This window comes from Cryptotermes secundus, unplaced genomic scaffold (genome assembly GCF_002891405.2).
Source record: "Cryptotermes secundus unplaced genomic scaffold, Csec_1.0 scaffold117, whole genome shotgun sequence".
Classification (NCBI taxonomy): Eukaryota; Metazoa; Arthropoda; class Insecta; order Blattodea; family Kalotermitidae; genus Cryptotermes; species Cryptotermes secundus.
Window position 1 is genome coordinate 2658 of NW_019737981.1, and position 25843 is coordinate 28500.

General features: G+C 38.4%; 2 protein-coding genes across 7 annotated transcripts in view; one reads left to right on the forward strand and one right to left on the reverse strand.

The window, feature by feature from the left end:
- On the forward strand, positions 1-17196 carry LOC111870524 (protein AMN1 homolog). Its single transcript, XM_023862879.2, has 5 exons — positions 1-205; positions 4130-4407; positions 6821-7035; positions 8824-8989; positions 17098-17196. The coding sequence occupies exons 1-5, from the start codon at positions 159-161 to the stop codon at positions 17172-17174; spliced, it is 783 nt and encodes a 260-aa protein (XP_023718647.1). The 5' UTR covers positions 1-158; the 3' UTR covers positions 17175-17196.
- LOC111870525 (clathrin light chain) overlaps positions 16342-25843 on the reverse strand; it is a 27545-nt gene continuing 18043 nt past the window's right edge. For 5 of the 6 annotated variants that reach the window (XM_023862886.2, XM_023862884.2, XM_023862883.2 and 2 more), the window contains 4 exons: positions 24488-24589; positions 23964-24075; positions 22688-22699; positions 16342-17576 (listed from right to left, as the gene is read on the reverse strand). In XM_023862886.2, coding sequence (XP_023718654.1) covers positions 17396-17576; positions 22688-22699; positions 23964-24075; positions 24488-24589 — 407 coding nt within the window. In that variant the 3' untranslated portion in view covers positions 16342-17395. The remainder of the gene's footprint in view (positions 17577-22687; positions 22700-23963; positions 24076-24487; positions 24590-25843) is intronic. The other variant, XM_023862882.2, reaches the window with a different exon arrangement.

The following is a 25843-nucleotide window of genomic DNA, read 5'->3' on the forward strand; positions in this document are numbered from 1 at the left end:
TGCCAGTTGCGGGAAGGTGAAAGTGGAACTGTTTTTAATGTGGTTTGGCGTACTAACCTAGATGGATTAGCAATATACAAATATAAATGACTTCCATTTTATTGGTTACAGTTGTTGTGTTTATATACAGTACAAAATAGATCGAGATAGTTAGAAAAATGTTATCGGAATGCGAGTTGGGGTCTGTGAGAAGCTTACTGTCCATGTAAGTTAAAGCTTGCTATTTAATGACAGTATCACTATCGAGACTATATAGCGTCGATGATAGGATGAGCAATAAATATCAGTTGGTGGAATGAGAATTATCAGGGAAATCAAAGTACTCGGAGAGAACCAACCCCACTGTAATCTTGTTCACAAATCCCACATGACCTGGCCGAGGATCGAACCCGGGCCACCGAGATGGGAAGCCAGCGACTAACCCCCTGAACTATGGCACGGCCCCGTATAAGTTAAGATTAAGGTCGACATACCCATAGCTTTTGAAGGTACAAAATTTTTATATGAGTAAAGTTGATAACTGAGCCGGTCACAATAGCTGAGCGGTCTAAGGCATGTACTGTCTTCGCTCGCTTGGAAACCGGGATCGTGGGTTCGAATCCCACTCAGGGCATGGATGTTTAGTTTGTGTGTGTGCGTTTTTCTGTGTTTGTGTACAGGTAGAGGCCTTGCGATGAGCTGATCACCCGCCCAAGGAGTCCTACCGAAAGTGTAAGATCCAGAAAAACCGAAGTGAATGGAGAAGTTCATGGAGACAGGCCTAGGCCCACTGGGGCTGTAGTGCCAAGAAAAAAAATACTTCCACTGCTCCATACGTCTTCATTAGCCCGGTACTTAAGTAATCACGGAGACTAATTTCCCTTTCTAATCACGAACATTAGATACATGAGAAAATTGTTACATAAGTTGTGCGTCTGCCTTGCTTTTAGTGAATATGAGTAAATGTTAATAAGAGCCGGTATAGCGACGGGCTATGGGCTGGACGGCCGAGGGGTCGGAGTTCGAGTCCCGGTAGGGTCGGGAATTTCCACTTCTCCATCTGGTCCAGGCCTTGTCTGTGGCCCAGCCAGCCTCTTACCCACTGGGTACCGGGGGCTCTTTCCCCGGGCGTAAAGCGGCCGGTGCGTGAAGGTGACCACTCAGCTCCAACTAGTGCCGAGGTCAAGGAAACGTGGATCTATACATCCATTCCCCCATACGCTTTCATGGCATAGTGCTTAATTAGTTAAGCATGGGGACAACTATACCTTTTCATACCTTTACGTAAATTTTAATACACAGCTAGGTCTGCGGCTTCTACAGTAATTACTATGAAGACTGCTATCATAGCGGTAGCACCGTGTAGATTTTCAGAGGAATCTGACACCTCCTTCTTCAGGGGATATTAATAATGTTACATTATGCTCTGAAAATGAAGGCCGGAGTTTCCCCGAAACGTACTTTTTTTTTTACTCTTCTACCCCGATGATGGAGGAATTGTGTTCCTCTGAGCCATTTGATAATGTTCCACCAGACTATACGGCGCCATATATCAAACGAGATCGATCTTAGTACACAGTTGGTGAAGCTGTTTCTAGGATGTGACACCGTGTAGTCTGATAGAATATTATCGTATCGGAAGAATATATCTACCTCCATCTTCAAAGTCGAAAAATGAGCGAAGTAAGCAATCAGGAAGACGTAAGGAGCAAGCACATTTGGCTCTCCATTTTACCCTGAAGAGGGATATAATACGTTCCTCGGAAACATCCGTGAACTTGAATCAAACTACAAGGAGTTATATTCCATGAAATAGTATTCTTTAAACACGAGTTGTTCCAAGTTCTGATATTTATACATCCCTACATTAGTAGATTCGAAAGTAAACCGAATGTTTAATGTGAGTTTTAGACCCTGAGAATGTACCCACATGTCTCTTACGTGTTCTTTCCTTTTAGTGAACGTAAATGTTAATACTCGGCTGTTAGTGAAATGGTTGTTCTCGGTTCTATGCACCTTACTGTAATATTTCTCTCTGGACGGAATTAAGTGCTCACACCTGAACTGTCTTTTTAGGATTCTGCCGCTGGGCAAGAAGTGTTTATATAACTCAGTGTCATCTGCCGTTTTGAACGGGAACCAAGATGAGGTAGTTCAGCGTGAAAAAGTATCTTGAACCTCGCCTATTCCGTCCGTGGTTTATTTAACGAAGCTTTCAGTATCTCAATATAGTATGTATCTATGGCTCTACACTCCTTTTGTTGGACCTTGACCGCTTCTTCAGTTTCTTAATCCTATATACACAGTCGGTAGGACTCATTGGACGGGAGGCTACAAGGTCGCTATTCTTATTTATTGCTAGTGGGGTGGGACTAAGTCTCTTGTATTGCGGCCACTTCTGGCCTATTGTACCAGCCCGATGATAGGTGAGGGTGATTGTGAAGAAATTGATGGAATGAAGATTGGCAGGGGAAACCGAAGTACTCGGAGAAAACCTGCCCCAGCGCCACTTTGTCCACCACAAATCCCACTTGACCAGACGCTGGATCGTACCCGGGCCGCCGCGGTGGNATGCCTCTGCATGTCCAGAAGACCTTATATGCCTTGTTTGATAACCTTGTCCAGCTGCTTTTTTCATGTCAATGCCTTGTCTAATGTTAGTCCAAAGTACTTGACTTCACTGGATAGCTGGATCATTTTGTGGAAATGGATTGGTTCCTTAAGTTCCTTTATATTCCTCTTTGTAGTAAAGGGTATAATTACCATCTTGTTTTGGTTGATAGACAAATTTATTCTTTTGCACCATTGTTGGACTGTGCACAGGGCTCTTTGTAAGACCTCTGACACGGTCTGAAATAATTTCCCTTGATATGGATTGCTATATTATCAGCGTATCCTACTGTGTAATGCCCATTGCTGTTGAGTTCCCAAAGATCGTCCATGAGGAGGCTCCACAGCATAGGTGAAAGCACTCCTCCCTGCAGACACCGTCTAATCACAGACACTCCCAGGATCTCTCCCAATAATGTAGCATTTATGCTCCTGCTTTCCAGCATAGTGCAGTGCCATGCTTTTCAGCAACCTGTTTTCTTATATCAAATGAGGTTCTATCAAAAGCACCCTCTACTCAAATGTCAAGGAATGCTCTTAGGGCAATGTCCTTGTATTCAATAGCACTTTCTATGCATGTTACCACATTGTGAAGTGCAGTTTGAGTAATTTTACCTATTTGGTAAGCATGCTGGGTTTGGGGTAGAGGATACTTCTTCAATGCACCATCCCTAATGTGCCTATCTAATAGTTTCTCCGCTGTTTTCAATAGGAAAGACAACAGGCTGATAGGACAATAAACCTTGGCCTTGGTATAATCTGATTTCCTGGCCTTTGGAATACATGTCACTTTGACTTGCCTCCAGGCCATAGGGATAAATCCATATGCCATACAGGCTCTAAATATGCGGTACAGATGTGGGACCAAGTGTTCCATCCCTTGCTGCAGAAGTGCCAGTTCATTTCCATCTGTTCCGGCATATTAAAATGGTTTGAATCCCAGTACCCATTGGATAGGTTGGGTGGAACCCAGAGTCAGCCTGGATGATGTGGAGAAGAAAATTCTTGACCCTTCCAGGATTCAAACTGTGACCCCTTGGTTGTCCAGCCTGTAGCTAGTTGCTATACTGACTATGCTATCCCAGCTCCTATAACCCCTTTGTATTAAAAGAAATTATATAATATTAGTGATATAAGACTTCTGATTGTTAATATATTGCTCTTAAATTAACTGGACGTAACTTTAATGTAACATCTGACCTTGTTACGTATCAAAAGTACTCACTAAAGCAGAACATTTGCAGATGAAATGTAATGAAGAAATTATATTTGTGGATGTAAGTTTAATTCTGACAGTGCTCACATTAAAAATAAACTTCTCAATAGATGTTACTATAAAGTGAATAGTTTGGATATACCAAGTTTCCTCTCTGAAATAACTGATGAACGCCTTTGAACTGTGATCTGTGTGAATTATATTTTCTGAGAAAATAAATCCGGATATATGTATTAACAGTGAAGTTTATTTATTTGACTGAATATTTATTGACATGCTTATTCTTTTACCCTGCCAGCTATAACATAACATTTTGTTGAACAGGTGTACAGATGTTGCAGCACAGTGCATGGAGCAGTATATTGATACAGTGAAAGTGCTACCGCCTGCTCTGAAAAGTAAATTACTAGTAGTTGCTTGTAACAGAGGCAGTGTTAACAGTAAAATTTTGTGTTGCCTGCTCCATCCAAATGTAAAGACATTGGATTTGAGCGAGTGCAGTATAAGTGATGATTCAGTACGTGCAATATATAAATGCACTCATCTATATAAACTTGATTTGAATCCAGGAAGAAACCAAAATAGAGAAATTAGTACAGCAGGTATAAGTATTCACTTATTATTCTCTCTTCAAATATCAGTCTATACACAGTATTGGTTTTTCATAAAACTTAATGTTGACTGTAAATCAGATGTCCAGATGAAGAAATTTGTGTTATTGCTTATCTGATTATAAAAGCCACTGCATCAAACATCGCCATCTCAAGTGGTTAGCACTCTTGCTTTATACAGTCAACTCTCGATTATCCGGGGGCGGATTAACCGGTTTGCGGCTTAACCGGGGCTTTTTTTTTTAAGTTTATATGTTGTTTAATATTCATTCACTTTTGTTTCACATGGTGAGTTGTAACACTATTTTCGCACTAGTGTGNATTTCCCAGTTTATTATTCACTAATCATCCTACCATTTGCTGATGTGTACACTGACCTACTGATATCATCATTAAATCATAAATAAACTAAAGAAAGGAAGAATGAAAACCATTTTACACCTACTTTGTTTATGTCAGTTTTTCAGTAGTTGACTTCATGCAAAATTCTATTGTCAACTATTCTTTAAGGACCAGCTGCTCTAAAATGTGATGAATTCTGATGTATTAATTAACCCTTCTGCTTACCATTTTTTCTGTGTGGAAATGACTGTGGGATGGCATTTTATGCCGAAACATGTAGTGCGAGTGAGAGAAGGAGATAGATGAGTGTATGCACTGCAAGACGGTTTAAATAAATCATGTAATTTGTTTATGTCAGTTTTTCACTAGTTGACTTCATGCAAAATTCTATTGTCAACTATTCTTTAAGGACCAGCTGCTCTAAAATGTGATGAATTCTGATGTATTAATTAACCCTTCTGCTTACCATTTTTTCTGTGTGGAAATGACTGTGGGATAACATATTGATTTTAAAACATGTAGAACAATTTCTTCAGTCATGAGTTTGCCATTTCAAGATTCAGGGAAATGTATCTTATCACAAATGAAACATATAAAAAATGGTAAAGGTGAAATATCTCAATTTTTACAACTTCAACTGAACGTCACATACACCCTGCACATAGTGAAATTGTTCAGTTGTTCTTAGACTAGCAGACATGGTAAGTCCCAGAAGGTAGTACAGTATGTGTGTGCTAACATCAAAAACTGCCAGTATTAAAACATTGCAGATACTTGAGACAATGTATGGCAAACAGACGATGTTATGGTTCAAAAGCAATCATAAATCATCAGAAGATGGTCCATGCAGTGAATGACTTGCAGCAGTGTGGAAAGAAGATTATGTGAGACAAATTCAGGTGGTTGTGAACTCTGATTGTGTTCAGAAAGTAGACACATTTGCCACTTAGGTTGAAAATGTGGTTAGCAATTGGTACACCGTTTTTAGTAAGGATCCGAATATGGATCAAGTGTGCAAACACATTGTACTCTGATGCAGAATGAATGTGACAGCCACGTGAGGATCAGTAGTGAGCTCATCAGTGCAGCAGATAATGGTCTAGACTTTTTCTGAAAGATCATCACATGTGATAAAATCTGACATTACCTGTATGATACCAAAAGTAAATAATGATCTTCCTATCACCATCAGGAGCCCTGAAATTACAGCACAAAATGGAAGGTGACATTGAAAGTCTACCAGGAATAGTAACTGATAGAACAGAAGTCTGCTGGTTAGGATAACTTAAGGATTAATACACCAAAAATAAATCAGCAAATAAATGGTCAGTAGGGGCCTGGAAAGTGAACAGTTATCCATTTTAAGAAGTATTGTCTTCTGAAACATGATACCATATAGTCCAGTAGAAGTTCACAGACGTTTCAGAGGAGTGTAGTGTCTGCATCTTCAGCATCAAAGAGTAAGCCCAGCCTGTGACCATCAGGAGGCAAGCAGTTTTCTTCAGCATAAAAATTTCCTAGGAGGCAATACTGTACTCTCTGGCATACTCTACTTGCTGCTTGCTTGATTCCCCTTCAACACTGAAGATGGAGGCAGTATGTTCCTTCACAACATCAGTGAACATCTACCAGACAGTATAACATCATATATCAGAAGACATACTCTTCACTGTCACCACTGTCAAAACCTCAAATCTAATATTGGTCCTTCTTCTGACTGCACTAATTCTGTTTTATAGATGTCAATGCACAAAGTCTATAATGTCTTTTTTCTTCTCACAGTCCTTCCTCTTTGATTTCTTTGCCATCTGTTTCCTCTATTCTTGATGTCTTCCATTACCTAGATGAATCATCTTATTCTGGCCCTAATTTTTTCAGATGCTTACATAATATTCTGTGCTTTTATGTGTTTGTTTACACTCACAGCTGTAGGAGCTTTCACTAATATACCAGTGTTTACCAACATCTCTTTTAAATTTGTAAAATGAATACTAACTGAATAAACTAAAGATGGATAATTTTTAAATATTCATTAATAAATAAGTTTGTTTTCTGTTTCTAGTTCTGTTGGGTCTGTTTCCAAACATACCATACTTATCAGTTTTATACCTGAATCAGTGTTTGGCTGTGGTGGATGAGGTGTTAGCTTCCATTGCTAATAATTGCCCATTACTCACAAAACTTGACATTGGTGGCTGCATAGCAGTGACTGATACATCCCTGAAGTTGTTAAATAAACACAAGTACCTAACTTCTCTAAACATATCACATTCACAGGTAAATATTTGCATTAGCATTTCAAATTACAATAAACATTTGTATATTTAAAATATCTGCCATGATTGGTGGCTAGCTGAAAGAACATACGAATGAATGTATAGACACTGCTCCCTTTTTATGCATATGCAAACTGGTCATTTTATTGCATGTATGGATCTGTCTTATGATGCAGAGATCTCTTAATTATCCATGGCAACAGCAGGAAGAAGTAACACACATAATAAAAAACAACAGATTATCCAAAATGTTGTATTTTAGCGTCCTGTTGCACTGATTTTCGTCCATGATATGTATGCCGTGTCCGTCTTGTAGTGCACTCAATTTCACCTGTTATTTCACACTATGTTGCCGAAACATGTTGTGAAATAACAGGTGAAATTGAGTGCACTACAAGACGGACACGGCATACATATCATGGACGATTATCCAAAAATCTGAAAATACCCACTATCCATGCTGCATTCAACGCTGAAAAATCAATCAGTATTTAATGGTCACTAAACATTCAAATATCCATGCAGTAGAAGAAAGCAAACCTTGTTCAATGGTAGAGGACTGACACAAGCAGTAAAATAATAAAACAGAAAGTCTACTACAAATCATTGTAAATACATTTTATTTAAACAAATGTAATAGACAATACTTAATACACTGCAGGGAGCTACAATCAGTAACCAAAGAGGTTTTAAAAGTCTTGCCAGTTTAATCTGCACACAGATAACTCAAGGGTGTAAAATCTGATTATGTGAGAGATACTTAAAATACCTACTTGGCAAAGGTAAAAAGTGCATTGTCCCTGAGCTGAAGTAAGCACCATGCCATGAAGATATTTGAGGCAATGAAAGTATTGACCCACGTATACTTAACCTCAGTGCCAGGGCCACGCCATAGCCGAAGCAGTTATTCGCTGGCTTCCCACCGTGGCAGCCCAGGTTCGATCCCAGGTCTGGTCAAGTGGGATTTGTGGACAAAGTGGCACTGGGTCAGGTTTTCTCTGAGTACTTCGGTTTCCTCTGCCAATCTTCATTCCATCAATTGCTCCACCGTCACCCTCACCTATCATCTGGGACTGGTACAATAGGCCAGAAGTGGCCACAGTACAAGGAACTTAGTCCCACCCCACTACAATAAAGAAAACCCTCAGTGCCAGAGGAAGCTAAGTGGCCAGTTCTATACCCCAACTGTTTTACTGCCAGGAAAGAGTCCCTGGTACTCACTGGCCCATTGGATAAGAGGCTGAGTGGTCCTCCGAGCCAGGCTGGATGCTGTGGAGAAGAGAAAGTCTCTAGCTTCTACCACGAATTGAATCCAGATTTCTAGGTTGTCTAGCCCTAAGCCTAGTTGTGACACCAACTGAGCTATCATGGCTCCTAAAATATCTTTTTGGCACAATTAAGTGTCTCCAGATTTTGAGGTCAAATGTAACTGCATGTAAATATATATTAATAATTTCTCAAAAGTTTACACAAAATTATTATCTGTTAATGAATTTTTGTTAAACGCACATCACATGGAACCTCTAGTGATGAAGGGTTTGCAGGAAGTCTGAAATTTGTTCTGATGCAGGCCCTGTCATACTAATTCTTTAACAGAGAAATGAACATTTTAGGATTAGGAACCTTATGGGAGTGGTCTATTTTAGTACTAATTGTGATGATATGCTTGTTGGACAATGCTAAGTTGTATTTAACTGGCCAAGTGATGCCTTTGGAATAGGCTTAGCTTACCTTTAAAAAATACGCAAGTCTAAACCTTCAGATTTTAATGACTGTTATTCACTTTCAGGTAAGTGATGCAGGCATCTTAGCTCTTGTGCAAGGAGAATGTCGAGAGTCACTTAGAGAACTGCGTCTTAACAACTGTATACACATCACAGATTTTGCAGTTGAGTCCATTGTTCACCACTGTACCAACATGGAGGTCCTCATCCTTCATAAAAACCCTGTTTCAGGTAACTGAATTATGAAATATTCATTCACATTTCTTGTGGTAATCAGATTTATCTCTGAAGTTCCTTTGCTGGTGTGAAGTTCAATTTTACATGATTCAGACTTACAATAATACTGTTGGGCCGTGCCATAGCTCAAGCAGTTAGTAGCTGGCTTCCCACCGCAGTGGCCTGGGTTTGATCCCGGGTCTGGTCAAGTAGGATTTGTGGTGGACAAAGTGGCGCTGGGGCAGGTTTTCTCTGAGTACTTTGGTTTCCCCTGCCAATCTTCATTGCTCCACAATCACCCTCACATATTATCTGAGGCTGGTACAATAGGTGAGAAGTGGCTGCAGTACAAGGGACTTAGTCCCACCCTACTAGCACTAAAAAAAAATACAATAATACTGTGCAAAATGGTGAGAGAAGAGAATATATGTTGGGCTGCCAGACACACTGATCAATCAATCAATCGATTTATTTGTTCCAAGAATCCATATTTGGTGACACAACCTCCGGATATAGAACAAGTCAATAACTACATATTAATGTAACATACATATTGTACATGAGTCAACTACACTATAAAACTTAACTACCTACAGATTTCATACACATCAGTCATACAATACTTCATCCCACTTGCAGCAATTGAATAACCAAAAGAAACCCTGCATCCAAAAATTTTTGAGGACAAGATACTTGTGATTACATAAAACCATAACACACTCACTTAAGAACTAAAGGGACATAAATTCATCAATGGAATAAATGGAATGTTTCAACAGAAAGGATTTTAAGTCCCTTTTAAAAGAGTTAAAATTGTTCTTTAATTTTATCTGCTCAGGGACCTTGTTATACAAGGTGATTCCCATATTTATCACACTTTTATTAAAAGGAACTGTATTGCAATAATTTGCATGTAAATTTAGTTTTCTTTGTATATTATAATTATGGCTGTCCAAATTTTTTGCCATAAAATCTTTATATTTTTTAATAAAACATATCACTTCAAGCCAATATTAAAATATAATCTTTAAAAGTTTGTCGTCATAATGTTCGATTATTAACCCCACTGATAATTTGAAGGAAAATATAAGTTGGCCTAAAGTAACTTTACTGCATACTGAGAGTAAAGTTTCCATATTTGAGTGATAGTACCCTGTATTGGGAGGTCAGTTTGCCAATATTCAGAGAAATCAGCAGTCTTTAGCTTTTGAAGCAAAGTCAGACAACAGACCTAGTTCCCATATCGGGTAATGGCCCTGGAATGGGCCACATTTTCATATACTTGTGCTGAGTAAGTTGGCTAAAATGGTAACACTCCTGACCTGTATTCAGGTGCCTGACTGAAATCTCAGCTGGAATACCAACCATTATGCTTAGGTTTCCATTTTATTATGTCCCTTCAAGCAAATGTTGGAATACTACCACAGATTAAGCAATGACTGCTGACTTCAAATTCATTATACACTGGTCACCTTATCGTTCAAGGCTGTAAGCAAGGGGTGGACAAAATAATAGAAACACCAAGAAATTGAGGAATAGAATTTATTTGTATTGGCAACATTGAAAGAACTTCATTTGGCAAGACTGAATGTTTTTCTTTCATTTGTTTACACTCTGTAGTGCTTGTATCAGTACATTAGTGACTGTGTTGGGTGACGGTCCATGTGAAAGAATCGGAAAATGGGAGACTTGTCCAATTTTGAAAGGACAGATCATTGTTGCACGTTTAGCTGGAACATCTGTGACAAAAACTGTCACATTATTAGGCATATCAAGAGTGACAGTTTCTAAGGTTATGTTGGCATAAACAAATCATGGGAAGACAGCATCACTGAAGACGAACAATGGGTGAAAATCAACACTGACAGAAAGAGATTGTCATACACTGGGAAGGATTGTTCTGAAAAATCACGGAATTATTGCATCATAGATAACAGCAGAACTGAATATCCATCTTGAAGACCCTATTTCCACAAAAACTGTCCAACATGAACTTCACAAATCCAGCATTCACAGTAGGGCTGCAGTTTTGAAACCTCTGATTACTGAAAGTAATGCTCAGATGTGTAAATGATGGTGTCACAGCCATAAAACCTGGATATCAGATAGCTGGAAACTCGCATGTGATGTGGTCAGGTGAGTTGTTCTTCATGCTATTCCTTACATGAGGAAGAGTTTACGTTTGGAGAACAGCAAAGGAAACCTACAATCCGGAATGCCTGCTTCAATTCCAACAGTAGAACACAGGTTATGTGATGGTTTGAGACAGCAGTATCATGGTAAAGTATTCTGTTGGTCCTATTATTACCATACATGGCCAATTACTGCAAGGGAGTACATGGACAGGTTGGGTAAAGAGGTGCATCCCATGATTCAGACGTTATTTCCAAACCACAATGTAGTCTTCAAAGATGACAGTGTCCCCATTCACACAGCTGGAACTGTTCAGCCATGGTTGGTTGGTTTGAAGAGCATGAAGGTGAACTTCAGCATCTTCCCTGGCCAGCACAATCACCAGATTTGAAAATAATTGAACCACTCTGGTCAGTTTTGGAGACTAGAGTGAGGAAGAGATTCTCACTTCCAACATCTTTAAAACAACTTGAAGATGTTCTTCAAGAAGAATGGTATAAAATTCTGCTAGACTGTTTAAAACTTGTATGAATCCATTCCAAGTACTGCAGCTGTACTGAGGACAAAAGGTGGTCCAACATCATATTAGTAAAGAAATGTGTAAAGTTTCTGTAGTATTTCCATTATTTTGTCCAACCTCTAGCCTGAGCTACTGACAGCATCATTAAATTAAGTGTGAATAAATAAATATTCATTCTCACCTATAGATTTCATAATTTGTAGGTTATTTAATGATACTGTATCACCTGCAAGGACATTATATAAAATCAGCATTTGCCTGGAATGATTGAGGGAGGCTTGTCAGCTCTGATTTAAGGTTCCACATAGACATTTTTTAAATACAAATTAGGTGTGTTACTGCTGAAAGAGTCCTATTGGATGACACAGAACAAGATGTTTCAGCTCAGCCAGGTACTAAGAGATATCAAGAGAGGAAAGAGCTGCCTAGATATCAGAAAGGAAACAGAAGAGTTAGGGGAATTTGTGTTCATCTGACTAACTAAATGGAGGTCTCTTTGAGAAGCTGACAGTTGCTCAGCTTTTAGAGATATGTACATCTTATGGAACCCAAAGGTTCACTGTTGTGCTCACAAGAGTGCCTGCCACTGGACCCTATTGTGAGTCAGATGAATCCAGCCCATACTCTCTCATCCTGTTTAAGAGCCATTTTAATATTATCCTTCTACCTCATTTTGTCCAGCAACCTGTATACATATTCTTTGTAGGCTATTTGCCAGTGCTTTCAATATCAAAATGACAGCACTGGTTCAACCTGTATAAAATGGAAACAGTAGTAGTAGTAATTGTAGGTGCTTTTCCAACTCACTGATCCATCATTTATACTATGACATGACGACAGAATAGTTTAACAAGAGAAGCTCTCCACTGCTAGGTAACAGCTCAATAAACATGCATCATGGCAATGAAATCAACATGCCAAAATTGAGAAACTGCTGAAAGTGGTATCTTCTATGTGGTCCGTGACAAGGTTATATAATGACAACTGGACAAGCCATGGAGTAGCCTAGTGATGCCTAGTGATGCCATGAGAAGAGTTAAAAGAAGAGGACATTGTTGGGAAATGCTACCAAAGCAACAACTAGTGAAGACATTTTTTTTCTCCCCCTTGGCACTACAGCCCCAGTGGGCCTAGGCCTACCTCCATGAACTTCTCCGTTCGTTTCGGTTTTTCTAGATCTTACACATTCGGTAGGACTCCTTGGGCGCGCGATCAGCTCGTCGCAGGGCCTCTACCCGTACACAAACAGAAAAACGCACACAATCATCCATGCCCTGAGTGGGATTTGAACCCACGATTCTGGTTTCCAAGCGAGCGAAGACAGTACATGCCTTAAACTGCTCGGCTACTGTGACCGGCTTAGTGAAGACATAGCATACAGTGTAATGATTCATTAAGTGTGTAGGTTAACAGCAGCATTACAATTGTTTGTAGTTGCAAGTTATGAGTGTTCAGTAAATCCAATTATCAATCCAAACCCCATGTCTAGTCACTAACATGTGAAAATACATTATTAGAAAACATAACTTATGATCTGGGTTTATAAATATAACTATTCACTTCTGTCTGGAGGCTGTTAGGAGACCACACTAATGGGCTCTTAGAAATAGAGTTCAAATACAAAATTGTGAAAACAGAAAACATTCAAGGTATGGACGTTTTAATGTGTACTGAAGCTCTCGCTCTTGAAACATCAGACTAAGTGTTTATTCCTTACAGTTATGACACATGAATGCTTGTCAAAACAGGAAAAGTGATTCCTGGATGCCCCCAGAGTTAAGCAAATCAAGTCTAACCACAGTGTCTGAATACTGTCCTATCTAGGATCTTCATTTTCAAAGTAATCTCTTTTATAAAATTTCTCCAAGTGTTATACTCTGTTTTGGTTCCACATTGTATTTACCTATCTTATCTTAACCTCTCAGTTCCTTGGCTGTGGACTGGACTGAAGAAGTCTTTCATTAATCAGACAGTAGGTAAATTGCATCAATGTACATATTAAATTCTTATTTCAAAGTGGCATTTGTAAGTACAGTGGAACCTCGCTTAACAAGCATAATTCGTTCCAGAATCTTACTCGTAATGCGAAACATTTTTTCCCATATAAATTAATGTAAAATACGATAATGCGTTCCATGCCGAAAAAATACTCAAAAAATTTTATGTATAAAGTTTATTCACAGAAAATTTATATACATTGTTAAGGAGCGTGAATCATCTTCATCTTTTCTTCTATGCAGAATGAACCAACCTGGAATGTGAATTTGATTTGCAGAAAAAAAACGAAATAGTTTATTATTTATGATATATATCTAATTCTTTTTTTACTAGAAAGCTGTCTAGAGACGTTTGTTTTGCGCGCATATCCACTGCCTTATTAGGGTGATGCTTCTCAATGTATGATGCAACAGTTTCCCATGCTTTCAGCATTTCTCTTATTGTGCCAGAAGATTGTTGCTTTGCTGTTACCTCCTCCTCCTCCTCTGACAAACTCTCCTCCACAACTTCTTGCTGTGAAACACAATGCAACTCCAAATCATGCAAATCGTTGATGTAGACCGATTGTATGTGCGTGCTAGATCAGCCACGCTCACACCTAGTTCTCACTTTTCAATGATTTTACGTTTCATTTCTACGGTTTTTATTCTCTCGTGGCTGTCTTTTTGTGGCTTTTTCTTTGGGGACATTTTTTGCAAGGGTTATTAAACTTTGCACAAAAAAAAATCACAAATAATATGTCTGAACACAAGTTTGGAAAAATGTGTGATCACAAGCGACACTATGATGCTAGCGGAACGAGTGCTAAACACAGACTGATGTAGCAAGCACACGATCCGGGACTTCCCCTCTCGTCACTCGTCATGCAAAACGTCACTCATTAAGCAAGTCATTTTTTTACCATTTGTTTTGCTCATTATGCAAGGTTCCACTGTAGTTATGTTCTTCCCCATTAAAAACAGGAAGAATTCACTTTATTCAAAATACTGCTACATGCCATATCATATGATAATACACACGAAATGGAAATGCTATAATATTTCTGCTGAACTGTTTACAGGTGAACTTTTCTTCAAAATCATTATGCTCAGGAATAAGGCAAGAATCAGAACTTTAGCTTGCATCCATTCATGTGGTTCATTGATTACACCTTAGGCTTCAGACTATGTGAGTTTCCTCCAAAGTCCCTTCCCATAATCATTTGAAGGAAAAAATGAAGAAACTCACAACAGCACCTACTCCAATGTTCATATCTGTAATTTGATACCATATGATCTTGGTTGATACAGAATTGTTACACGCCCGAAAATGTTTCAGACAAGATTAAACTTTTCGTTTTAACTTATAGTCTTTTATTTCTGTCTATAATGCATTATAGATGGAAAACAAGACTATAAGTTATACATCAATGCAAAAGGATGCTGAAATATAATACTTTCAATTTAATGTGAATGAAATGTTCAGTGTCCCCAGATGGTCTCTGGATATTTGGAAATGGTAATAAATGACGAGAGAAGCTTCAGGATATCACACTGAATCAAAATTCCTGGTGAATATAGGCCCAGAAATATTTCCATAAACAGTAGTACAGTAAACTGTCTATCCATTACATATTTCATCTTCAAAATTACTCAGCAGATTAATTTTAGTTTGTATCAGTCCACTAAGAGCTGGGATGGTGCAGTTGGTATAGCGACTGGCTGTGGTCTGGACAATGGAGAAGTCAGAAGTTCCTGAGTGTTGCTAGGGTACAGAATTTTCTCTTCTCTACATCACCCAGATCTTTTCCAGGGACCACCCAGCCTCCTATCCAATGGGTAACAGGGGCTCTTCTCCTGGGGGGTTAAGCACACTCACCTGCAGATACTGCTGAGGGGAAAAAAGTGGATCCACACATCCGCTGTCTCACATGCCTTCATGGTGTAGTGCTTGATTAGTTAAGCACAGGGATAACTTTTTATCAGTCCACTATGAACGTAACAAATATTCTGGTACAAAAAGGTGTCACTAATTATTCCTTGTATTTCAGTTAGGCATATGTGAGAATGACTTTTTCAGTCAAGATGAGAATTGAAGAAAGCAGTCTTCTGGGATTTGGCACCGTGTATATGTGGTGTTAACCGACGTTTCGGAGGATCATATCGCCTCCATCTTCAGGGTAGAAGAAAAAGTGTAAGAATTCTGCAAGCGACAAGACCGTGAGAACGGTAGAAGCAGTCTGCCAAATCCCAGAAGACTGCTTTCTTCAATTCTCATCTTGACTGAAAAAGTCATTCTCACATATGCCNTGAGAATTTTCTCTGCTTGACCAATGTTTTGACTTCAATCACAATATATGTATATAATCAGCCACTTTTTCTCAATGCCCTTAAATACATGAATTTTCCCCTACATCCTTTATTGGCGAAAATGTAATCATTCAAATACTTAGCATAATGACCTGAAACCTAACTTTATCAACACCTCTATAGCAGTTTTGGAAATGCAAGATGCAGATGGCCAGACATTTTATACCCTGTAACTTCTTGTGGAAGCATTTCGATATTCATGATCATTGGACTTTTTGACCCACCTTATGTCATTTTGTACCTCGGATATCGGAGTCGTCATCTTGCGTACAGTACTGACGGCAGGTCTCCAATGACAGCAATTATTATGCTGTACGTCCTGTCATAAAGATGCATAATGGTTCAGGGAGAAGAAATTAACATGTATCTTATCTAGAACATTTGTTTTTATTCCTTCTTTCACAGAAAAAAATGCAGTAATCAAGTATAAGAAAAATATTCACTATAAATGAAAGTAAATGAATCTGCCTTAGATAATGAACAAAAGTAAAATTAAATATATATACGTTCCAAAGCATAAACATTTTCTTCGTGAGGTCTCGATTTTTCCAGAAATGACTACAGCCACAGTGTTTTTTCCTACATCCAAGAACATCAGTTCCATTACGTTAAACATGGTTCTCATATTTATGTAATTTTCAGTGTTACTTCCTGTGTATAAGATGGAACCTTTTTGAAGGAAAAACCCATGTCTTATACATTGGCAGATACAGCAGTTTGTTTTACAAAGTGTCTGTCCTATTTGTGCACTTCAGTTAAACTCAGACTGATTTAGCTGGACTCTGGGCCTTACATCCAAATATTCTGGTCATGACATGTTTTAATGCATTCTGTAAGTCCACGAATCTAGGATGAGACACATGATAATACCTACTTGTACTTAGTAAAAATATGATATATGAAGAATACACAACTGAAATAGTAATTTTATAACATTTAAAAGAACATTCTATATTTGTTCATTATTATTAAATACTGTGCATTCAGTACTATTTCTTCAGTTGGGAACTGACATTTTACTGAATGTTCTACATGAAAATCTGCATGTTTCATAGCACTGCACTTTGAGATTGCTAATTACTGATACCAGTTTTACATTTACTCTGTCAAATTTCTATTTACAGATGCAGCCATAATTGCATTAGATAACTGGCTTGCCAAGCCAAAAGTAAAGCAGCTATTTTGGACTTACACCATGTGAAAAGAATGTAAAATATGATGTTCATAGTTCATTACTTACTTTTTATATTATGTAATTTTGTATTGAAAATAAATGTTTCTACATCACAGTTAATGTTTATTCTAATATATCCAGTTTCACAAATAAAGCATCTTTCCATTGTTTAATATAAATTAACAGTTTCACATATTAACAAATGCATATTTCAGAACATTCATGGTATACTTATAACATAACACATTTCAAGTACGCTTTGGAGCAGGTGCAGTTTGCTTCAGCTGCAGAATTATGGACCGCATTCGAGATACATCCTTGCTGGTCTTACTTGATTTTGGATTAAAATCACACAGTTTGGCAATGCGTTCCCACTCTGTGCCTGGCTCAATTTCATCTGATTCTGCCACAAACTGCTTCTCAGCATTTCTGTAAGGCATAAATGAACACTAAAAAAGAAGCCCACATAAACATCTACTGACATGGAACGTCTACCAGTTCTAATCCTGTGCACTTCACAAATACACATTAGCACCTGCTGTAAGTTCTGTGTGTGTGTCTGTAAATATGTAATAATTCTGATCTAAATCTTGGTACAATGAACTCAAATTACTTGCAGGAATTGAGGGGAGAAGTGGCATGGATAATTAGAAATAACAGATAATCCAAATATCTAGAACTACCCATTATTCATGCTACATTCAACACTGAAAAATAACTCATTACTTTGAAATAACCCTCTGAACTTCTACATGCCCTAGAATTTCAACGTGTTCTTGCTTAACACAAAAACTGATATACATAAGAGTAATCTGTTTTACTGTAAATATGACACAGGTTTTTCTTCCATTTTTTAACTCAATTCAGAATGAAATACATAGGGCCAAATAACACTGCACCAGCTAAATTTGAATGAAATAAAGAAAAAGTATACCAAATAAATTTAAATTAAATACAAGAGATAAGGAAAAATCTTCCAGTAAAATCTATATAAATAAAAATGTAAATGTTCGTTTGATCAGGATCCTAAACCTCCGAAAGTTGACTGATTGCTTCGAAATTTTGACACGCTGCATTCGAATGCGTGCGTTTTTATATACCTATTATATAGATGTCACACCTGTGACAGGTAAAAACATGCTTCTTTTGAAAAACAGAATTGGAATTTGGAATTCAGAAGAGTCACCCCTATGGAAACGCTAGAACAGACCTTTGCATAGGAAGTAACAATAACAATACTGTATCGAATCTCCACGGTTATGACGAATACACAGAGCGTTCCCACAGAGACAAGGCAATAACAATGGGTCGTTGCGTAGGAATCGTGGAATCAACAAAGCAGCGTTTCTGCGGTTATGACAAAGGCTCATTTGCATAGCAGCAGCCGAGGGTATAAAAGGGGGGTTGAATTCATTCGCCCGGTCAGTCATGGAATAGCTGCCACTGAAGAAGGTTGGAACCTAGACGCCAAGAGATAGAAGAAGTATTGGCCGAGAGATTGTGCAACCAGTAACTCTAATACTGCAAGTGGCGATAATTGTAAAGTGTGCAAGTGAATTACAAAAAAGAATCGCTATAATTAATACGGCCTAAAGTTATTTGTAGCGTGACATACCCAAACACGCTACATGCATTACTGATGCGTGCAACACGTCACATCCACATCAAATTCGTGCATTGTTTGCAATCATATCGACCGCCTGCTCTCCTTCATCTCCAACAGAGTTATGGGAGAAATATAAATCGCACATGGCTGAAGATATTTTCCATCGAACACGCTAGGAAAATTCCAATATGAACATGGATTTCACAGCAGAAATCTGCAACGAAGCATTGATAATGACTGAAGATTTGTGCTTAGAAATCGCGAACAAAGTTTTCAATCAATTGGGAATGCCATCACCGAATTGATCTGCTGCTGCTTCGTTCAATGTAGAATTGCGTCGTGAACAAAATTACAAAACGGGTGATCTTTTGTCATATGTGCAATCAAATATTCCTAAGCTAACGCTTGAGCAAAAAGGCATTTACGATCAAATAATGCAAACTGTCAAAAACGGGATTGCAGAATTCTTCTTCTTAGATGCGCCAGGAGGAACTGGTAAAACGTTCCTAATTAGATTGATTCTGGCAGCAATTCGATCCCAAAATGACATAGTCTTAGCTCTTGCGTCGTCTGGAATAGCTGCGACATTGCTACCAGGTGGAAGAACTGCTCATTCCGCTCTGAAATTGCCATTGAACATGCAATTCATTGAAACTCCCATGTGCAACATTTCCAAAGGATCAGGCATGGGAAGGGTATTGCAGAAATGCAAACTTATTGTTTGGGATGAATGCACAATGGTGCACAAAAAATCGCTCGACGCTCTTCATCGATCATTGCAAAGATTTGCGTGGAAACATCAGACCATTTGGGAACGCATTAATATTGCCTGCAGGAGATTTCAGGCAAACATTATCTGTAATTCTTCGATCGACACCAGCGAAAAAAATAAATGCTTGATTGAAGTACTCTACTTTGTGGCGACACGTAAAGATGTTAAAATTAACTACAAATATGCATGTCCAGCTGCAAAACAATCGATCAGCTGAGATATTCTCGCATAAATTGCTGGAAATTGGGAACGGAAAGGTGCCGGTTGATCTGACCTCAGGACAAATTTCGTTGCCTCATAACTTCTGCAATTTAGTGACGTCAAAAGAAGAATTGGCTGAAAAAGTATTTCCCAATATTCAAACCAATTATAAGAATCACGATTGGCTGAGTGAACGAGCTATTCTTGCGGCCAAGAACAAAGACGTCTACGAACTTAACAATATCATTCAGTCTAACATTCACTGCGAGGCAGTCACATACAAGTCCGTCGACACTGTTGTGGAAGCAGATGAAGCGGTTAATTATCCAACAAAATTTTTGAATTCACTCGATCTGCCACAGCAACGCGTGGTCGGGTACAGCTAGTTATAAATAAAATGCAATAGGTAAGGAATGGAACCTGAACGTATTCCAAAACAGTTAATGGGTTCTATATCTAGAGGAACAAGATGTATTGGATGTCCAAAGTTACACTGGGAGGAGCTAGTGATCATATAGAGGAATGGAATGGATCAAGGAGTCCAAACCTTGATATTGTTGATAATGAATGGCTATAATAATTCTGTTTAATCAAGCATGGTCTGAAAGCTAACAAACTGTCCTGCAAGGAGCTATAAGCTGTAGTCTACCAGACTCCTATTTGTCACAAAACAGTACAGATCTTTCCAACAGAAGAAAACAACCCTTGGTTTGTGGTAGCAGACCCTATGAGAAGCAATAGAGTAATAAAACAGAGTTTCAAACCCAGACAAGAGCAAGACATTTTTGTCTATTCCACAACATCCAGACTGGCTCTGGAGCCAACCCAGCCTCCCACCCAATGGGTGGAGACTTTCCCCAGGGATAAAGAGGCAGGGGAGGGGATGTGAACCTGACCACTCACCTCCATCCAGTGCTGAGGTAAAGAATAGTGAAGCTATACCTCTACTCCCCCATACAGCTTCATACAGGGACAACTTTACCTTTACCTGATAAATTTGGTACCTTACCGAATTTCATCCAGAACACATGTGAAAAACTGAAACACTGGACTTTTAACTTCATCCTTGGCAGAAAGGCCTTCAGTGGTGATGATGATGATGATTATTATTATTATTATTATTAGCATACAACAATACAATAAACAGTTATTCTTTTCACTGCAAAATAAACAGCACTTGCAAATCCCTTTAAAATGGATACTGTATTAAAAAACAGCAAGCATTGCATACAAATTTAAGCAAGATATTGTGTAAAGACAATGGTTGTGTTTTATTTTGAGTTCTTTCTTTGTCTTTCCCCACAAGATTTAACACACTGAGGACCGGCAATTTAAATCACCCGGGGGACCCTAACTTGTGCACTGTTCACTTTAAAAATTAATACAAAATCTAATTAATTTTATGAACTAAAATTTTTGGAGAACACTTACCAATGCTCCTAGAAGTCCTTGAGAGTGTGATATTTCTGGAAACATTCCCCTTTGTGAAGTGGCATTACACAGAACTTGCAAATGTAGGCAGTCATACTCCTTTTTCTGTGAACTGCGCAAACATGGCATTGCCTAGAAGGATGCTTCCCCTTGGAATGTTCACTCTTCACAATTTTCACGAGTGTATGTTTCCAAATATCACCCGAGAGTCACCCAGGGGAGTCCACATGAGGCCTGCGTGGGGTGGGAGTTGATGGGCCCGGTCACACTAAGTCTGTGTCTGACTCTCGTTCTGCCGCCACCATCTGGTCTGTAGCCCAGGCCTTTGCCACATTCATTGGAAATGCTTTGTATTTGAATTTTGAATCAGGGTTTAGATTTTTATAAATTGAAAATGGCACAATTTATAAACCACAAGGCAACTTTCTTTGTCCACTTTATTGTTTTCCTAGGAAGAGAATAATAGGCCAAGTATTGATCGGCTCTATCAACTCTCTTCATGAACATATTATACTCAGAAATACAAATAGGCTTCTTTACTTGTCCGTGTCTCCTTTCAACATCAACCATGCTCGAATTGTGAATTGTGGAAATCATATTCACAACACAAGTATCCATCCAGGACTGAAGAAGAATGTCCCCCTTCCTTCTGAATGTGGTTTCACCACGTTGGGTCCAATGGAATTTGTTTCACCCCTGGATTTCCAGCAAACTGTCCCAAAATAGGCATTTTGTCTACTTTTCCCAATGTGGCTGTCCCCACAATTTTACTATCCTGCACTTTCGTTGGAGCTACTTTCACGTTTACTGTCTGTGGCCACAACTGTTTGTTGTCCCCTGTCACTGCCACTGTTTGAGTCACTTTCACTACTCCTCTCAGAAGGAACGTCAGATAGCTCATTGGAGAACAAGTAAGATATTTCATGTTCTCCGAGAGATCGCTTTGTCTTCAACTGCTTCTGTCCTTGATTCATATTGCACTAACTTCCTGTCTGATACATAACAGCTTGAAGGGTCAAAGATCATTTTCCTTTGGAGGATAAACCGAAACAGCGAGGTCAAGTTACTGCCTATTATACAAACATTCCGGAGTAATATTACGCAGTAGTCAATCATTTGGATGGCGCCAGAGCAGGGTATAGTGTGTTACAACCTAACGTGTCCTGAAATCATGATATCATGTGACCGGTCTGCCACATTTAAAAGCCAAACGCATGATATGCAACCGGTCCTCAGTGTGTTAAAAATTTGAAAATACATTTCTGAAGTTACAGAATAAATATATTACAAGTAAGGTTATCAAATGCCTCAGTTTTCTTTAGGAAAATCCAGGTTTGCACAGTGCCTAGCATTGAAAGTTTTGTAAAGGCAAAAGTATAGGAAATAAACCTGCAACCTGACATACATGTTGAGCATGCATGCTTTTTTATCATTCAATGGCCACAACCTTTAAATTACTTCAGTCAGTCCCACTCTTTCTTAAAATCTCATGCTTCAGACTAGAAGGACATTAACCATGTTCATACTTACTTAGCAGCCTCTCTGTGGTAGCAAGAAAAGATAGAATAAAATGTATTACTGTAACTCACTGTTTATACTGAACCTTCAATATTCTGTACCTGTCATAACTTAAAAATTAACACTATTACATACAGGAGAAGTGCAATGTTATGAGTACGACATATACAAAGAGGTAACCCCTCTCAGTCATTTAATCTAATCAGGGAACTGTCCCCCGCCTTTAACTACACATACAGAAGCCTCTTCTACGAGACCAGGGTATTTTTCGATGAGGGAAGACAAATAAAGGTATCAGAAGATCACAACAAGGAATTCAAGAAGATTTTCCAAGAAATAATGAGAACCAGCAAATGTTTCGCCATGGATGGCTCAAAAATGGAGGACAAATCATTCATAGGATTTGCATCAACAGACATAAAAGATGGTTGTAGCATGAAATTCAGGATATCTAAGATAGCACCAACATTCATGGTGGAAGCATTAGCAATTGCTGAAACACTAGATATCATTGAAAAAATACACTCGGAGCAAAATTTCATGATTTTCTCGGACTTGGCAAGCGTGTTAAAAGGCATTAGTAATTCCTCTGTAACAAGCAACATGTCGCACATTACATCTATGCTAAAAGATGAAATAGACTAGAATTGTGAGAAAAAAAAATCCAATTTTACTGGATCCCGGGGCACTGTGGAGTTGAAGTTAATGAGAGGGCCAAAGTGGAGGCAAAGCAAGCAATCAAAGAAGGCAGAGATAGTCAATTACTATTACCAGTAGCAGATCTTAAAACCCAGACATAATACAAGTTTTATTTAGTGTTCAGGAAACTGAATACCAACGGAGAAAAAATGCAAACTGGCAATACTTGGAGGTTAAGGCATACAACTAACTGCAACCATGGCCATGATATCTGTTTAATAACTGGTACAATGCAGATGATGGTTCCCAGTATCATTTTCACAGTATTCAAAGGAATAATATACATTTCTATTAAATAAATATGGAATTGTTTGTTTGTGCACTGACTTCAAATCTGACTATGATTCACATGGTTTCTATACTGCAGAACAGCCACTTCTTCCCTATGAACACATTCAATTTACTGGTTACAATAAGATAAGCATACATATTCATTATCTGATTTCTGAAGTGTTTTATAAATTTTCATGTTCTAAATGGCTCTACATTGTATTAATTATAGTAGCAATTACTAATGCTGTTATGAACTCTTGTTACAACTGACTTCCATTGTAATTAAAAACTTAAGAGCTGATGGAAAAAACCATACCTGTTTGCTGTCTTTGTCTTTGCAATTTGCTCTTCGTGATGGCGATACCACTCAGCCAGTTCCTTTCTGGCTCCTTCCCGTAGCTCCTCTTTTCTTTTCTCCTCATTTGCATCTGAAATATCAGTAAAAATAAGGAGAAGCAGCTCCTATTATACTTAACCTCAAGGTAAATTCAGCTAAAATATATCAGGCTCCCACATGAGCAATAAGGACTAAACTGAAACACCATAAACAGAAAACAAACTTAAAACTTGAACTTTATATTGAAAAGTGGCATTTCTTCCACCTAATATAACGGTTACTATTAAGAAACATTTCTGTTGCACTTTTTAAACATTTTTCATTTAAAACTGAATCATTTTCGGAAAATGTTAAGAAAATAACAAGCAGCAAAAGAGTTAACCCACAACATATCAGCGTCTGTGGTGAAGATCAGTTATGATCATATAAACCTTCCTAGTCTCTGCTAGTAGAAGGCACAAGGCTACTACATAGTAATGGTCTTTTAAAATTCTATACCCTACCTTTCTCTTCTAATCGCTTCTTTTGCTCTTCACGCCATTTTTTAATCTTCTCGGGTTCCTCCCTGGTAACAGGCCTTGTAGGAGTTGGTGATGCAAATAACTCTATGAAAAATTAAAACAATTTCTGTACTCCACAAATGAGAGGAAAGCTGAATGAATCTGTACCATGTACTCGTAAGTTGAAGGTAAAGCCATCCCTGTAAAGCCGCGGAGGGCCATAGGTCATGGGACATCAAGGTTCCAACATTTCCTAAACAGTCAGCTCACAGATGGTGATGGTGTTGTCAGCCTTGTGTGCCAGCCGCCCTTTACCACCCAGGAAAATTCCTGGTACTCATATCTGTCAGAGGCTGAGTCGACCCAAGGGCCATAGTGTCGCTGGATTAGGTCAAATGGAAAATCCAATGACACTGGGAATCGAACCTGCGACCTTCTGGCTGTAACACAGTGCCTCAACCAACTACACTACAGCATGCATCTACATCTGTAATTTAGGGCACAAAACCATTGAGCTGATTTGCATAGCAGTTATGGTCTAGACACAATGAATGTTGGCCACAACACCAGTTATCCTGACAGGATCTCACAGTTTTCCTCAGCCTCTCCAGGCAAATTCCAGAACAGAAGTTCAATTTAAGCTGTGCCTGCCTCTTTTCAAATCACCCATTATCCTGCCATTCAACACCATACAGCTCAGATGAGTGGTTCTCAGACTTTTTAATAAGACCTTCCCCTTTTGGTTTTCACCAAACATTCACACACCCCTCCATTCTTGATTAAAATAAATTCAACTCTTTGCACTCATATTTATATTATAGTTCATGATCAACTCATATTTTTTTTTTTACTTTTGTATTTGTACATATGTGGAAGACTGTAAAATATACATCATGACATAAACTATAATTTTAATTCTTTCCTTTTCATTTTCTTAAACCTCCTCAAATCATCTCCAAAATAAAAACAGTGTCAGCCTAACACCACAGTAATAAAGAGCACATAATAAAACTTCATTTACTAAAGTTTTAATCTGAATACAGGTAGAACAACTGTTTTATGGGGGCCCTAGCACCCCCATTCCAAAAATGTGATTAAAAACCAAATATTTAATAACAAAAATTTTGTGCAGTTCTCCTTAGTTGGTGATGATCAATGCCGAGACACTGAGAGTTCTATTTTTTTAACAGTAAAAAATAACATTAAAAATCTGAGTGTTTGAGCTCAGACATTTTTTAAGGCATCATACACCCTCCTGGAAAGCTCTCACACCTCCCAGGGGGAAGGGAGAGGCAGTTTGGAAATTACATGCCTAGCTACTGACAGTGTTATTAAAGAAACAAAAAAAAAAAAAAAAAA